The sequence below is a fragment of the Erinaceus europaeus genome, chromosome X (assembly GCF_950295315.1).
Source record: "Erinaceus europaeus chromosome X, mEriEur2.1, whole genome shotgun sequence".
NCBI classification, from domain to species: domain Eukaryota; kingdom Metazoa; phylum Chordata; class Mammalia; order Eulipotyphla; family Erinaceidae; genus Erinaceus; species Erinaceus europaeus.
This window is the reverse complement of record NC_080185.1, coordinates 54529873-54547299: the sequence shown is the minus strand read 5'-3', so window position 1 is coordinate 54547299 and position 17427 is coordinate 54529873. Positions and strand designations below refer to the sequence as shown.

General features: G+C 37.4%; 1 protein-coding gene across 6 annotated transcripts in view; it reads left to right on the top strand.

Moving 5' to 3' along the window:
* COL4A5 (collagen type IV alpha 5 chain) overlaps window positions 1-17427 on the top strand; it is a 271709-nt gene that overhangs the window by 185826 nt on the left and 68456 nt on the right. For all 6 annotated transcript variants that reach the window (XM_060183117.1, XM_060183115.1, XM_060183116.1 and 3 more), the window contains 6 exons: window positions 3332-3499; window positions 5101-5190; window positions 7069-7218; window positions 8993-9091; window positions 15842-15931; window positions 16606-16745. In XM_060183117.1, coding sequence (XP_060039100.1) covers window positions 3332-3499; window positions 5101-5190; window positions 7069-7218; window positions 8993-9091; window positions 15842-15931; window positions 16606-16745 — 737 coding nt within the window. The remainder of the gene's footprint in view (window positions 1-3331; window positions 3500-5100; window positions 5191-7068; window positions 7219-8992; window positions 9092-15841; window positions 15932-16605; window positions 16746-17427) is intronic.

Genomic DNA, 17427 nt, shown 5'->3' with positions numbered 1-17427 from the left:
GTTTACCAGCTAGCAGAGTCACACGTGTTCAGTTCCCAGGAGAAGTAGCCATGGCACACCTCTGCCAAGATGCTTCTGACCAGGAGAAGAAGCCCCAACCCAAGAGCACCACTTGCTTAAAGTCCCTTGCATTTATACATTCCCTTCTCTGCAGCACCTCCTCAGGGTGAGGCCATTTGTATGTTAATAGTCCCAAACTCCTGCTGGGGTCACCACATACAATTGTCTAAAAGTCTTTAGCTTAAAGGATTAATTTTTTACACTTGAAATAATTTTGGAATTTATATTCACTTTCATTATCCTGGATATCATCAGGATGCATATACCTGCCAGTAATTATGGAAAATAACTATCTTAGGGGTCAAACGGGGGCACACCTAGTTGAGAACATAGATTACAGTACACAAGGACCCAGTTTTTTAAAATTTAATTTAATTTTTTTTTATTTAAGAAAGGATTAATTAACAAAACCATAGGGTAGGAGGGGTACAACTCCACACAATTCCCACCACCCAATCTCCATAACCCACCCCCTCCCCTGATAGCTTTCCCATTCTCTATCTCTCTGGGAACATGGACCCAGGGTCATTGAGGGTTGCAGAAGGTAGAAGGTCTGGCTTCTGTAATTGCTTCCCCGCTGAACATGGGCGTTGACTGGTCGGTCCATACTCCCAGTCTGACAAGGACCCAGTTTTAACCCCCTGGTCTGCAATTGCAAGGAGGAAGCTTCGTGAGTGGTGGTACAGTGTTGCAGGTGTCCTCCCCCCCATCTATCTGTCTTTATAAGAAAAAGAAAAGAAAAAGGTCACAAGATGTGATAGCATAGTGCAGGTACTTGAGCTCCATAGATAACCCTGGTAGAATAAAAAAATTACTATCCTTGTGTTGCTGCTACTAATAACATTGAGGGGAAATTTTTTTTGCTTAGTACATGCAGGTTGTTTAATCATAACCATCTACACTAATAATTGTTTTTGTATCTAACCTTTCATACTATAGAAAAAATTAAGTTTTAACTTTTAAATGTTACAACCAAAACAATAACTGAGAGCAATATGAAGGTAGAGATAAATAAGAGTATAAAACTCTTCCTCAGAGTTTTATATTTTTGTGAATGTAATTATTTTATTATATCTCTATTAGTAAACATATTTAATTATATGAACAGCTGAACTAATGTCTAAACTAAAGCTCTTTACCAATTACTAACATATTTGTGAATCATCATCTAATAATTTTGATTTGTAGATAGTTTTGCTGTAATGTATACATGCTTAGTTTGGTTTCCTAACCTGATGAATCCTTTACAATTTGTCTCTACTTGGGTGGCCACTGAATTAAAACTTCCTACCGCTTGAACTTCGGGTCTTCCAGGTACTGTAGCCCTTTCTCAAAAACCGTATCTTAAAGTAAAACTTTAAACATGGAAAACAGACAAGATTTCGTAAGATTTAAACCTTGGATTTCTTTTCATTGTTCTGTACAACTGCTCTCTAGAAACATTTCAAATGATGTATTTGTTTGCTTGAAAATTCAGATATTATCAATCTATTTGGACTGTAGTGTAATAATAGACAGTGGTCCATATAGAATAAGAATGGATATTATCAAGTGTGTTGTCAAATTTCACACATATAAAGATATTAGATCTCATTCACATTGTAATATTATTTTACTGTGAAATGACAACTCTGAGCCCATCATCACCATACCTACTAAATAGGGTTCTGTAATCAATAAAGTTAGTTTTCTCAATTGAAAGACATGCTAGTATATGACATCAAATGGATCTTAAAATACTAGAATATTCTCTTTTATAAAGTAATTATCAGTGTGGGAAGATAGCATATTAGTTATGCAAACAGACTCTCATGCCTGAGGCTCTGAGGTACCAGGTTCAACTCTCCATACCATTATAAGTCAGAGCTGAGCAGTGCTCTAGTAAAAAAAAAGTTACCTATGAATCTAACCAAAATTAGAATATTAGATTTAATTGCTGAAGGGACACTTGGAATGGTCACCTAACTCCATTCTCAACTTCTAGTTAGTTAGGGCATGTCTCCATTTAACAGATAAAAACCAGTAATATTGACTCTTTAAGTCACCCAGGTGATAGGTATCAGAGTGAGAACTTATATTACATTTCACTTGTGAATTTTCCCTAATAGTATTCTTTTTAATCACCTTCATTTTTTGGAGTAGTTGAGTATTACAGAAATCCTATTATGTCATATTTTTTTCTGTGAAATTCTGGTTGGAAAATTACGAAACAAAACTGAGCAGCAAAACTAATATGAATATATTCATTTTTTGCTACCAGGGTTATTGCTTGTGTTCAGTGTCTGCACAATGTATCCACTGTTCCTGGTAGCCATTCTATCTCACTTTCTTCCGTTTTCTCCAGAGGGAGGGAGAGAGGGAGACAGAGAGGGACAGAGAGAGCTGCAGCACTGCTGAATTTCCCATGTAGTGTCCAGTCCTACAAGTGGGAGCTAGGGGGTGGAATCCAAGTCCTTGTGGATGATACTATGTGTGCTTCTACCAGGTGGGCCTTGCCCCAATATTAATATATTCTTGAATTAGATCAACATAAAGTCAAAAGGGTTCATGAGACTGACTTATTCAGTAATCAGTCAATTTTATGTATTATGGAACTATGTCCCAAGAATTCAGTGAAAATTAAAGTGTGATCAATAGAGCAGTCAGTGTCAGATCACCATTTGTTACTACTCTGTATTAAAATTTGAATAGACTTAGACATGCTTATAGCAATATGACAGTTTAATTGTACTTTTTGAATATAATAGTTGAAAACTCTGGCTCGTATATGTAGTCTCTTTTTCATTTCAGTCTCTACCAATTTATTGTATTTTATATTAACAAGCACTTGGACCTTGAGTTAACAAAACATTTGAGAAGCACCTTATTAGAGAAATATGCTTGAATATTCCAAAGTTTACCTTTTTAACTGTCTTCATCTTCTTAATGTTTAATATTTATTTATGATAGAGACATAGAGAGAAAGAGAGAGAGAGAGATTGCTGAAGCACTACAAAACCACTCGTGAAACTTTCCTCATTGCAGTGGGGGACACCAGAGGCTTTAACCCAAATCCTTGCACATTTGTTAACATAGGCACTCAATCAGATGTATCACCTCCTGTCCCGTAACATATGATTCTTAGGTTATTTTAAGTGTATGACACCAAATATCTAACTCATTCTCAGGTTTGTTGCAGACAATGTCCTATCATTTGCTTGCTAGAAAAATAACCAGATGTGTCTCTTAAAAATTACTGTAATATCTGTTAATATTGTCATTAATTAACCAGGCTTGCAAGGATTACCAGGAGAGAAGGGGGATCCAGGCCCCCCTGGCTTTGATGTTCCAGGACCCCCTGGTGAGAGAGGGAGTCCAGGGATCCCTGGAGCACCTGGTGCTGTAGGACCTCCAGGATCACCAGGACTCCCCGGAAAAGCAGGAGCCTCTGGGTTTCCAGGTAATTTAAAGTCTTGTCTGGATTTGCATTCAGGAAAATACAATAATTTGACTGTGGTGTATTAAGTCTTTTAATTTTGTGGCTTGGCATAGTCAATTAGGGAAAACTGCAAATATCTTTGATTGCAGGGAATTTGTCTTGCTATTTGTGTTGTACTTTATATTTTTTACTTTTTAGGTTTTTAAAATTTATTTATTTATTCCCTCTTGTTGTCCTTGTTGTTGTTGTTACTGATGTCAGAGAGAAATGGAGAGAGGAGGATAGGACAGAGAGAAATGGAGAGAGGAGGGGAAGGACAGAGAGAAATGGAGAGAGGAGGGGAAGACAGAGAGGGGGAAAGAAATACAGACACCTGCAGACCTGCTTCACCTTCACCACTTGTGAAGCGACTCCCCTGCAGGTGGGGAGCCAGGGGCTCGAACAGGGATCCTTACTCTGGTCCTTGTGCTTTGTGCCACATGCACTTAACCCGCTGCGCTACAGGCTAACTCCCTGTGTTGTACTTTATATCTTTGAGAGTTTTCCTATTATGCATGTTGATAGTCAAAGATCCCAAAAGTTGATGGTTTAAATCAGTGTTTATATTTGGCTCAAGATGTTTTGGGTCAGAAACTAAAGAATGGCTTGATGGGTCAGATCCACATGTTACCAACTAGATTGGGATCGAATACTTCCATGATAGTACTGCTCAGACGTTTGAATGTTCCTTAGCCTTTTCACATTATATCACATTATTCACAGTACCTTTTCACATGACTTGAGCTCCTTATATCAATGGCTTCACAGTTGCTTTACTTCGAAGGTAGCTGGTGTCCAAAAGAAAAGAAAAAATGCCCCAAGGTAAACAAGTATGCAAGAGTCCTAAGCAGAGATTTCAGAACTTCTTATGATATAGCACTGAGTCACATGGTGTCACTTAATCAAAGAAGGCACAAAATAAGCCTGAACTAAAGTGGAGAAAGCTACACAGGGTCCATCTACTGTGAATTGTAGTTCATGGTGGTGGGGGGACATCTTTGGAGATTACTTCCATAGTGTGAATGTTTATTCATGGGTAAATGGCAATGGCACATTACTAAGTTTATAGCATTTGAAAAGAAATAAAACATAGGGAGTCAAGCCGTAGTGCAGCAAGTTAAGCGCACGTGGTGTGAAGCGCAAGGACCAGAGTAAGGATCCTGGTTCAAGCCCCCGGACCCCACCTGCAGGGGAGTCGCTTCACAGGCGGTGAAGCAAGTCTGCAGGTGTCTATCATTGTCTCCCCTCCTCTCTCGATTTATATCTCTCCTATCCAAGGACAACAACAACAACAACAATAATAACCACAACAATCATAAAACAAAAAGGACAGCAAAAGGGGAAAAAATGGTCTCCAGGAGCAGTGGATTCATGGTGCAGGCACCAAGCCCCGGCAATAACCATGGAGGCAAAAAAAAAAAAGAGAAAAGAAAAGAAAAAGAAAAAGAAAAAGAAAGAAAACATAATTGTTTCAACTGTTGATATATATATATATATTTTTTTTTTCATTTGACATCTTAAAATTTATATTTAACTTTCCATGGTCAGTGAAAGGTAAAAGTTACTTACTCTGTTCTTCAAAGGTGCCAAAGGTGAAATGGGTATAATGGGACCTCCAGGCCCACCAGGACCATTGGGAATTCCTGGCAGGAGTGGTGTTCCTGGTCTTAAAGGTAATGTCAGAGTTTGCTAGCAGATGTGAATAAGAGAAAAGTAAGCATTGATTTATATCAGTGCAATGTGGATTATTTTTAATTGTTTAAAATTATCTTTATTTATTTATTGGATAGAGACAGCCAGAAATGCATAGAGAAGGGGAAGGTAGAGAGGGAGAGAAACGGAAAGACACCTGAAGCACTGCTACACCACTGGCAAAGCTTTCCCCCTACAGGTGGAGCCCAGGGGCTTGTACCTGGGACCCTGTGCAGTGTAATGTGTGCACTTAACCAGGTGTGCCACCACCTGCCTCCCAGTGCAATATAGTTTTTATTTATTTGTTTGGTTTTTCCATCATCCTGGGCTTTGCCACTCCAAGATAACTTTTTCAGGTAGAAAGAAAGAGACTGAAGTAGAAGGAGAAGGGGGTGGGGGCGAGCGGTAGTGCACTGGGTTAAACGCTCATGGCACAAAGCTCAAGGACCGGTGTGGGGATTCCAGTTCAAGCCCCCGGATCCCCACCTGCAGGGGAGTCGCTTCACAGGCAGTGAAGCAGGTCTGCAGGTGTCTATCTTTCTGTCCCCCTCCCTGTCTTCCCCTCCTCTCTCCATTTCTCTCTGTTCGATCCAACAACAATGACAGCAATAACAACAGCAATAAACAAGGGCAACAAAAGGGGAAAAATGGACTCCAGGAGCAGTGAATTCATAGTGCGGGCACCAAGCCCCAGCAATAACCCTGGAGGCAATAAATAAATAAATAAATAAATAAATAAATAAATAAATGGAGGAAGGGCAAAATACCATAGTACCAGAGCTTCCTAAAGTATATGTTATCAGTCAGAGTTGAATCTGAGTTGTATACATGACAATGTAAGTGTGCTGTCCAGGTGAGCTATCTTGCTGATCCTAATACAGATTTATTTGACTGCTTTTAAATATGCCATATTTACTTGTATTTTATATCTGTGTGGTGTGACATTTAAGTAGGTCTACCTTTTAGTTTGATGACAAACCAAGCTTAGAATCCATGAAACTTGATACAGGCTTAAAATAATGAAATATAGGTATTAAGTTTTGATTTAGAAGAGCCAGGTAATGGCACATCCAGTAGAATTCATATATTATATCAATGGATTCTAGTTTAAGCCAGCAGTCCCAACTGCAGGGGGAAGCTTCACCAGCACTAGAAGTGTTGCACATATCTCTCCTCCCCTCTATCTCCCACTTATCTCTTTATCCTTTTCCCTTTATCGAGAGAGGTGGGGGATTGGCTGCCAGAAATTATATCTCTCACTCTCTCTCTTTTTCCCCTCTATCAAAAAAGAAAGAGAGAGAGAGAGAGAGAGAGTGAATTGGCTGCCAGAAATAGTGGTGACAATATGTAGGTGAAAGAAAAAATCATTTTAGTCTCTTTAGTTGCCCAAGAATCCTAGAAGATACTTTTTTGAGTGGGAAAATATGAAATTATGTGTAAATAACTAAGATACACATATTTTCTGTGTGGTTAGCAATCTAACTGTGGATCATATGAATAATCTTTATTGTTTTATTTCTTTACTGTGAGATTAATGTTTTACAGTTGACAGTAAATGAATAACCTTTTAAAATCATTGTGGTGGTTATTATTGTTGTTGTTATTGATGTCGTCGTTGTTGGATAGGACAGAGAGAAATGGAAAGAGGAGGGGAAGACAGACAGGGGGAGGGACAGACACCTGCAGGCCTGCTTCGAGCGGGGCTTGAACTGTGATCCTTACGTTGGTCCTTGAGCTTCGCACCATGTGTAATTAACCTGCTGTGCTACCGCCCGACCTCCCATGAATAACCTTTATATGCACTGGCTCTGGGCAGATTAATCATATCTGTTGTCTTTTGCCACATTTGTTGGTCTTAGGTGATGATGGTTTTCAGGGTCAGCCAGGACCTCCTGGCCCTGCAGGAGAAAAAGGCAGTAAAGGAGAACCTGGCCTTCCAGGACCTCCTGGACCAATAGATCCAGATCTGCTAGGCTCAAAAGGAGAGAAAGGGGACCCAGGTTTACCAGGTGAGTGAATACACTTATTTATTTATAAATTTAGTGTTTCAGTGTCTCCAAAGATTTATTTTGATAGTATGAATTGACGTCTAGTCCAGAATTCATCAACAACAGCACTTAGATACATCAAATCCCACTAATAAAAATTAATTTGGGGGCCAGGTGGTGGCGCACCTGGTTAAGTGTTCACATTGTAGTATACAAGTACCTGGGTTCAAGCCCCCTGGTCCCTTTCTGCAGAGGGGAAAGCTTCATGAGTTGGTGAAGCAGGGCTGCAGGTGTCTTTCTGTTTATCTCCCTCTGTTGGTATCCAATAATAAATAAATAATTTTCATTTTATTTGCACTATTTCAATGATCAATTATCGTTTGAGAATTTTCTTTGTGGTTTAGCCATTACAGAGGTTTTACAATAAACTTGAGTTGTCAGTTTCAGGCCTTCCAAGTACAGTGTAATATGTATTCAGGGAACGGTAAATATAGCCATAATTCTTGGAAATCAGCTTCAATTTAAGGGAAATTCTCTTGGCCTTTACTTTTTAACTTGAAACCTGTGGGGGACATGAATATTAAAACATTCCCCTCGGTATTTTGATGTCCATACTGTGCCTACCTAGTGAATAACTATGTTATTACAGTTATTTTATTAGGCAAACACTGATTTTTCTAAATAGACTTATTTTTTCTTTGTATAAAGTACAACATTTTCACATTTTCATAAAGTCATTAGAAAATATTAGTAGGCACAAATAAAACACTTTGGTAATCTATCAATAGTATATTTATAGAATAGTCTTTCAAATAATGTTGCAGTTTGAATATTTGCACCTTATAGTTTGTGACTCTTTAGTGTTGTATCCACTACTATTGTCGTGTATGTGTGTGTGTGTGTGTGTGTGTGTGTGTGTGTGTAGTTATAATTTTACTTATGAGGGGTGAGGTGGTGGTGTATTCAGTAGAGCACAGATAGTAAAATTTTCAAATACCTGGGTTCTAACCCCAGTTCCCATCTACAAGAGAGGAAGCATCATGAACAGTAGAACAGTGCTGCGGACATCTATCTTTCTCCCTCTCTATTTTTCTCTGTCTCTATCCAAAATAAATAAATGAGTAAAATAAAACATTAAAAAGTATATTTGCATATGAACTGGAATTAATGGAATTTTTCTTCTAAAAAGAAGTTAAGATATTAATGTAGTTTTATATATTATTGTGGTTTTGCATATAGTCATGAAAGATACAGGAATATTCCAAGGTTTTTTTTTGTGTGTGTAAATGAAATCTTTCTTGACTTACTCCTTAGAAATCTTATTTTTAACAAGTATGTTCTTATTTAGGTGGTAAATTTTACCCTTGGATTAAGCTCTACCTCTTGAGAACTGAGTTTGACAAATTGTTTTTTGTTATCTTATAATAAAGGACTGTGGAAGGAACAGCCAAAAATTCTTAATTTTTAAATTATGCCTTGTGTGAAAACAGTAAATTATACTTGCATATGATACAGGGATATTAATAATCACAATATTACCTGAGATATAGCCCAGAAATAATCTATTCTAATTTCTTCATTTTTATGTTGTACATGACTAAAGAAGAATGTGTCTTAATTACTTTGTGCTCAGAATTTCTTATTGGTAGTTTTTAAAAGGCAGATAATTTTGGTAAGATTGTACTGCTATTATTGGTGTTAACATCATATCAAAATATCAGTCTTCTGTATTTCACTTCTAATTCAGTTTATTTAACGATATCAACCTAACTTGTCTTATATACATCTTTGGAAGGTATTCCTGGAGTTTCAGGACCAAAAGGTTACCAAGGTTTGCCTGGAGATCCAGGGAAACCTGGGCTAAGTGGACAACCTGGATTACCAGGACCATCAGGTACGTGTGATAGACCACAGATAGCAGTTCCATGAATCATGCATTTGTTTTATATGGACTTTGTTATGGTAAGGGATATTTATTCTATTCCTAATTTCTTTTTAAAGTAAGTTTTTTAATATTAATTTGTTTATTCCCTTTTGTTGTCCTTGTTTTATTGTTGTAGTTGTTGTTATTGATGTCATTGTTGGATAGGACAGAGAGAAATGGAGAGAGGAGGGGAAGACAGAGAGGGGGAGAGAAAGATAAGACACCTGCAGACCTGTTTCACCACCTGTGAAGTGACCCCTTCAGGTTAGGAGCCAGGAGCTCAAACCGGGATCCTTACACCAGTCTTTGTGCTTTGTACCATGTGCGCTTAACCCGCTGCGCTGCCACCCGACTTCCCTATTCCTAATTTCTTTTTTTTTCTTTTTTCCCAATATTTATTTATTCCCTTTTGTTGCCCTTGTTTTTTGTTGTTGTTGTTGTAATTATTTATGTCATTGTTGCATGGAACAGAGAGAAATGGAGAGGGAAGGGGAAGACAGAGAGGGGGAGAGAAAGACACCTTCAGCCCTGCTTCACCACTTGTGAAGCGACTCCCCTACAGGTGGGGAGCCAGGGGCTCGAACTGGGATCCTTACTCTGGTCCTTGAGCTTTGTGCCACGTGTGCTTAACCCACTGCGCTACCTCCCGACTGCCCCCCCATTCGTAATTTCTTTTTAAAAATATTTATTCCCTTTTGTTGCCCTTATTGTTTTATTGTTGTAATTATTATTGTTGTTGTTATTGATGTCATCGTTGTTGGATAGGACAGAGAGAAATGGAGAGGGGAGAGGAAGATAGAGAGGGGAAGAGAAAGACCTGCAGACCTGCTTTATCTCTTTTTAAGCAACTCCCCTGCTGGTGGGGATCCTGGGGCACGAACTGGGATCCTTACTCTAGTCCTTGAGCTTTGTGCCATGTGTGCTTAACCCACTGTGCTACCACCCAACTCCCCCCTATTCCTAATTTCTTTTTTAAAAATATATATATATATATATATTCCCTTTTGCTGCCTTTGTTGTTTTACTGTTGTAGTTTTTATTGTTGCTGTTATTGATGTCATCGTTGTTGGATAGGACAGAGAGAAATAGAGAGGGGAGGGGAAGACAGAGAGGGGGAGAGAAAGACACCTGCAGACCTGTTTTATTGCTTGTGAAGCGACTTCCCTGCAGGTGGGTGTCCGGGGGCTCAAACAGGGATCCTTATACTGGTCCTTGCGCTTTGTGCCACGTGCGCTTAACCCGCTGTTCCACCGCCCAACTCCCTATTCCTAATTTCTTTTTTTTTTTTTTTGTTTTTTTTTTTTTTGTTTTTTTGTTTTTTTTTTTTTTTAAATATTTATTTTATTTTTTAAACTTGTTTTTTTATTTTTAAGTATTTTATTTATTTAATTTTATTTTTGAGATAGATGCAGAGAGAAAGACACAGAGAGAAACACCAGAGCACTGCTCAGCTCTGGCTTATGGTGGTGCGGGGGATTGAACCTGGGACTTCGGAGTCTCAGGCATGAGAGTCTCTTTGCATAATCATGATGCTATCTACCCCCTATTCCTAATTTCTTAAGGGTATTTATCACTAATAGATGTTGAAGGTTGTCAAATGTTTTTTGAAATATTGATACAAATGTGATTTTTATCATATTTTGTTGATGCGGTATATTATGTTGATTCATTTGCATATGTTCAATGATCATTGCATCCCTGGGATAAATCTCACCTGGATTTGATGAATTATTTTTTTGTAGTTTTGTTGAATTTGATTCTTCCAAGGTTTTATTGAGGATTTTTGCATTAGTGTTGATTTTTGTTAGCTATTTTTTATTGATTTAGTAATGATTGACAAGACCATAGGATAAGAGAGGTACAATTCCACATAATTCCCACCACTAGAGTTCAGCATCCCAGTCTCTCCTTTGGAACCTTTCCTATTCTTTATCCTTCTGGGAGCATGGACCCAGGATCATTATGGGGTACAGAAAGTGGAAGGTCTGGATTCTGCAATTGCTTCTCCACTGGACCTGGGCATTTGCAGATTGGCCCATACTCCAGACTATCTCTCTTTCCCTAGTGTGGCAGGGCTCTGGAGAAATGGGGTTCCAGGTTACATTGGTGAGGTCATCTGTCCAGTGAAGTCAGGTTGGTGTCACGGTAGCATCTGCAAGTTGGTAGCTGAAAAAGCTTTTAAGATATAAAGCAGAATGATTGTTTAATAATCAGGAATCTAAAGGTAAAAATTTTTGTACTGTTATTCCTACTTGTTAGATCAGAGTGCTGTTGGATTCATAGAATGCATCTGTGAGTGTTTCCTTTTTTTCATTTGTTTTCTCAGAAGAGTTTGAGTATGATGAGTGTTAGTTCTTTGAAATTTTTTTCATCAGTAAAACCATCTGGTCCTGAGTTTTTGTTCTTGAGAAAACTTTTGATTACTACTTCAATTCCTACACTAGTGATTAGCCTAGTAAAACTATCTACTTCCTCCTGAGCCAGTCTTGGAATGTGGCATGATTTTAAGAATATGTCCTTGTCATCTAAATTGTCCAATTTCCTTGAATATAGAAGCTCATAATACTTTCACAATCCTTTGTATTTAGAGATCATTAGTTATCATTTCCCATATCTTATGTCATGATTTATCTCTTTCCTGTGAGCATAGCTAATAGTTTTTCTCTTTTATGTAACCTTTCAAAGGACCACCACTTGGTTTCCTTTATGTCTTGTACTATTTTTTATAATTTCTGTTTCATTATTTCTGCTCTGATTTTTATTCCCTTTTTCTGCCTCTTTATATCTTTTTTTTTTTTTTTTGCTCTTTTACTGGTACCTCGATTGTAATGTTAGATTGCTTATTTGAAACCTTTCTTCTTGGTTAATGAAGTCTGTAATGCTGTGAACGTCTCTCCAATAGTGCTTTTTCTGAATTCCATAGAATCTGGTATCTCATCTCTTCATGTTTTAGTGTACTCCAATTCCCTCTATTTTTATTTCAATAATCAGGCTCTACATGGGAAAGCTATTCCTGAGTCTTTTTAAAAAAGTTTAAATATATTAGATAATTATAGTAGGGACATGTGTATACATATGACAAATGCAACTTCAATTGAAAATGTTTAGTTCAAGAAACAAGATAATCCTGATTAAACAAGATTGACAAACCCCTAGCCAGACTCACTAAAAAAAAAGGGGGGAAGACTCAAGTTTATAGAATTGTAAACGGTAGATAACTTCATTAGTTTTAACAGCTGAGTAACATACACAGTTGTGTATATATTACCACAACATCCTTAGCCACTCATCTGCTTTTGGTCATCTGGATTGCTTCCTGGATTTGGCTATTACAAACTGTGCTGCTTTAAACATAGGTATATATAGACCTCTTCTTATAGGTGATTTTGTTTCCTTTGAATACATTCTCAGGAGGGAAATTGCTAAATCATAGGATAGGTCCATTTCTAGTCTCCTAAGATATCTGTTTTCCACCATGGTTGGACCAATTTATATTCCTATGAGTAGTGCAGGAGTGTCTCTTCCCTTACCCCATCTTCTTCAACATTTGTTGTTCCTGTCCTTTCTTATGTATGAAATTCTTACAGAGGTTAAGTGGTATCCCATTGTTGTCTGTATTTGTATTTCTTTATCAGTGACTCTGAGCAATTTCTCATGTGTCTATTGGCCCTCTGGATCTCTTCCTTGGTGAAGTTTGTCCATGCCCTCCCTATATATTCTGGTGGAGATTTGTTTGTTTGTTTGATGTGTTTTTGTTCCTAAGTTTACTGAATTCTTTCTGTATTTTGCTTATTGGTATTTATCTGAAGTATGTTGTAAAAAGAACTTCTCCCATTCTGTAGGGTGTCTTTCTGCTTGGGTGATGGTAGCTTTTGCTGTGCAAAAGCTTTTCAGTTTGATGTAGTCTCATTGGTTTGTTTCTATTTTATTTCCTGTTAAGCCTAAGTTATTGAAGACATTTCTGAAGCACAGATGATGAATTGTTCTGTATGGCTTCATTTGAGACCACTTTGTCTTTGTTTTGCTGTCGTTATTTTCCTGAAGGTCTCCCTCATGCCATAAGGAGTATGTTATGATTCTATTGTGTTGCTGCCATTGTGACCTGTGAGATCATTTAGAACTCATTTTGTATCTTTGAGTGCACTCACACTGGGTGCATATGCACTAATAATAGTTACAACATCTTATTGAATTGATCCTATGATTGTTGTATAGTATCTCTCTTTGTCCCCTATTACCTTTTTTAACTGCAGGTCTGTTTTCTAACATGAGAATAACAATGCCTGCCCATTTTTCTATAGTATTGGTTTGAAACACCTTGCTCCAACCTTCACTCTAATAGTTTCTTGTAACCACAGAATTGGTGGACCCTATTTTCTTTCTTTCTTTCTTTTTTCTTTTTCTTTCTTTTTTTTTTTTTTTTTGTCTATCCAACCACTACATGACTTTTGACTGGTAATTTTAGGCCATTCACATTTAGGATGATTATTGATGCACATGTCTTACGTACTTCCAACTGTATTTTGGGTTTTTAAATATTTGATTTCTTTTCCCATATGCTTCTGTCTGACAAAAAATATATGGGTGGCTTTCTAATAATAATTTTCTCACTTTCACTATTTTAAAAAATTATTTATTTATTCCCTTTTATTTCCCTTGTTGTTTCATTGTTGTAGTTATTATTGTTGTTGTTATTGATGTTATTGTTGTTGTTGGATAGGACAGAGAGAAATGGAGAGAGGAGGGGAAGACAGAGAGGGGGAGAGAAAGATAGACACCTGCAGACCTGCTTCACCGCCTGTGAAGCGACTCTCCTACAGGTGGGGAGTCCGGGGTTCGAACTGGGATCCTCATGCCGGTCCTTGCACTTTGTGCCACCTGCGCTTAACCTGCTGCGCTATCGTTCGACTCCCTTACTTTCACTATTTAAAAAAAATTTTTTATTTATAAAAAGGAAACATTGACAAAACCATAAGATAAGAGGAGTACAACTTCACACAATTCCCACCGCCAGAACTCCGTATCCCTACTGTTAACATCAGAGTCTCTATTTCATGTATTTTTCATCTACAATTAGTGAGGTATATAACTTGTTGCATCTAAAATATTATATATAAAACGTGCCTCATCTTGTCATTTGTTTGAACTGCTCCTGCCCATTTTTTCTCCCTTTTCATACTGCACTGGTATCTCATATTACCGTTGTGCCTATTGCTGTTTACTTATCAACTTATTCAGGATTAAGTGTTCTTTACTTTTTCTTTTCTTACAGAACTCCTTTCAGTAATTCTTGCAAGGCAGGTCTAGTGGCAGCCAACTTCTTTAGCTTTCATTGTTTGAGATGACCTTTATTTCACTATCATAGGTCAATGATAATCTTGCAGTATAAATTATTTGTGACTGGCAGTTCTTATCTTTTAATTCCCAAAATACATTATTCCTCTCGCTCTCTCTCTCCTGGACTGTAAGATTTCTTCTGAGAGGTCTAATGAGAGCCTGATCACACCACCTTTATAAGTCACTTCAATGTTTTCTTTAACAACCTTCAAAAATGCTACTTTGTGCTTGAATTTTGATAATTTCATAATTATGTCTTGGTGTAGGTCATTTTGGGTTTAGCAATTTGATGTTCTCTTCACTTCATGAATATTTGTGTCCTTTCCGTTCCCCAGATTTGGAAAATTTTCACCTGTTATTTCCTTGAATATAGTCTCTCTTTCCATTTTAGAGATTATGGTTATATTAACCTCTTATCTTAAAATGTTCTCCTCTGCATAAGTGGGACTGCTTCTAAAGCTTTGGAGTGGTACCTGAATTCCATTCAAAGTATCCCTTATACTCTGTAGCTCCATTTGGAATTTTGCCTTCAAACCTCTCATCTCAATTCTAATAATGAAAATTCTATATCCTTCCTGGTAGTCCTTTGCAGCATTAGTCACCTTACAAGCAACATAGATTTCTTTTCACGTTTCTGTTAATACTACTTTTGCAGCTTCTTTGGCCATTTTCTTTTAGTTGTTCTGTAGGGAATAAGGGACAGCCGATTTTTATCTTCATGAGAGTTCTTTAGGTTAGTTTTTCTATAGAATCCATTCTGTATTGCTTAAATGTTGCCTGGACAAGAAATAATATCCCTTTCTTTCCTTCACATCTTCTATATTTACTTCACCAAGTTGGAAGTAGGTGTGAAATTAAAGGGAAAAAATTAAACAATGTGTGATCTCTGGAAAATACCTATGTAATACCACAGAGCACATACACCTGACCCCTAAGAAGATTAGTTGAACAAATCGTGTATGATTAACCCTCATCATTCTCTGGCCTAATGGTATATGTATATAGCATGACAAGTCACCATTTCCTCTATTTTTATTTCAATAATCAGTCTCTGCATGGGAAATCTACTCCCAAGTCTTTAAAAAAGAAGGTTAAATATATTAGATAATTATAGTAGGGACATGTGTATGCATATAATAAATGCAACTTCAATTGAAAATGTTTAGTTCAAGAAACAAGGTGTCCTGATTAAATTAATAGATTTTTTTCAGCTGAATTAGGAGACTGCTTGAGTGTTTTGAGCTGAGTTATATATGTGAAACTTAATCATAGTCTAAATTTTTATGTTTATTCAAATTTTCTATTTTATGTTATAACTTATTCTAAAACAACAACAACAATAATTGTTAACTAGTGTTACTTTTACAAATTTGGATTTTCTAGGTCCCAAGGGCAACCCTGGTCTCCCTGGTAATCCAGGACTTACAGGACCTCCTGGACCTAAAGGAAATATAGGTGATATGGGGTTTCCAGGTGAGTAATAAAAACATCACAAATATTTCAATCTCATAAATGTACAATGGTTAGTACTCTAGTGTTAGAAAGAATAAAACGGAGGAATTATCTCAGATTATCATTGGGTAGCTTTTTCATTAAAGAAATATTTGAAGTGGAAATAAAAGAGGCAGAACTTTAGATGCCTAGAAACCGAAAATACATAAATTACCTCTTTCATTAGTATATCTTTTGACTTAATATCCTTAAAATGAGTTTTTAAAAAATGTTTATTTATATTCCCTTCTGTTGCCCTTGTTTTTCATTGTTGTTGTAGTTATCGTTGTCATTGTTAGATAGGATAGAGAGAAATGGAGAGAGGAGGGGAAGACAGAGAGGGAGAGAGAAAGACAGACACCTGAAGACCTGCTTCACAGCCTGTGAAGGGACTTCCTTGCAGATGGGGAGCCGGGGGCTCGAACCAGGATCCTTACGCCGGTCCTTGCGCTTTGCGCCATGTGCGCTTAACCCACTGTGCTACCTCCCGACTCCCAAAAATGAGTTTTTATATAGCCCTGTTTGTAAGGTGTATTATTGTATAACTCAGAATTTGGAGTTAATTTCCATAACCTATTTTCTTGGACATAAATGTCTTAGATATGTCATAAATGAAGAATATTTTTGTAATATGTTGTATTATATGTTTTCAACAGGTCCTCAGGGTATAAAAGGGTCTCCTGGACCTCCTGGAGTACCTGGACTACCTGGTTCCTCAGGATTTCCTGGGCAGAAAGGAGAGAAAGGTGATCCTGGTGTTTCAGGCATTGGTCTTCCAGGTCTTCCCGGTCAAAAGGTAAACATTATAGCCATATGCCCAAGGGACTGTGAATTTTTTTTTATACTGTGCAATTCCTGTTTCTTTATTCACAATAGCTTCAAGCACAAGTTACAGAATGACTTGAGGTATTCTCGGTAAGAGAGTCATTTTTTCTCTCTTAAATTGTAGTAAGATATGTTTTGGGAATTGTATCCAGTTAAAATAAAAAGTAAGGAGGGATCATTCTGGTTTGTTTACCTTTTCTCTATCTTAATCTCTGAGCATGTTTCAGTAAACCAAAGACATTTCTCTGTCCAGTTTTTGGTTTTATTTTCCCTTCTTATTTGTGATATTGTTGATCTTTGACCTCATATTATAAACTAAATTGAAGAGACATATAATCAAGGTAATATGTATTAATCAATAGAAGTACAGTGGTGTTGGGAGTCGGGGGTAGTGTGGCGGGTTAAGCGTACAGGGCGCTAAGCGTATGGACGGTTTTAAGGATCCCGGTTCGAGCCCCTGACTCCCCACCTGCAGGGGAGTCCCTTCACAAGTGGTGAAGCAGGTCTGCAGGTGTCTACCTTTCTCTCCTCCTCTCTGTCTTTCCTCGTCTCTCCATTTCTCTCTGTCCTGTCCAACAACGACGACATCAATAATAACTACAACAATAAAACAAGGACAACAAAAGGGAATAGATAAGTAAATATTAAAAGAA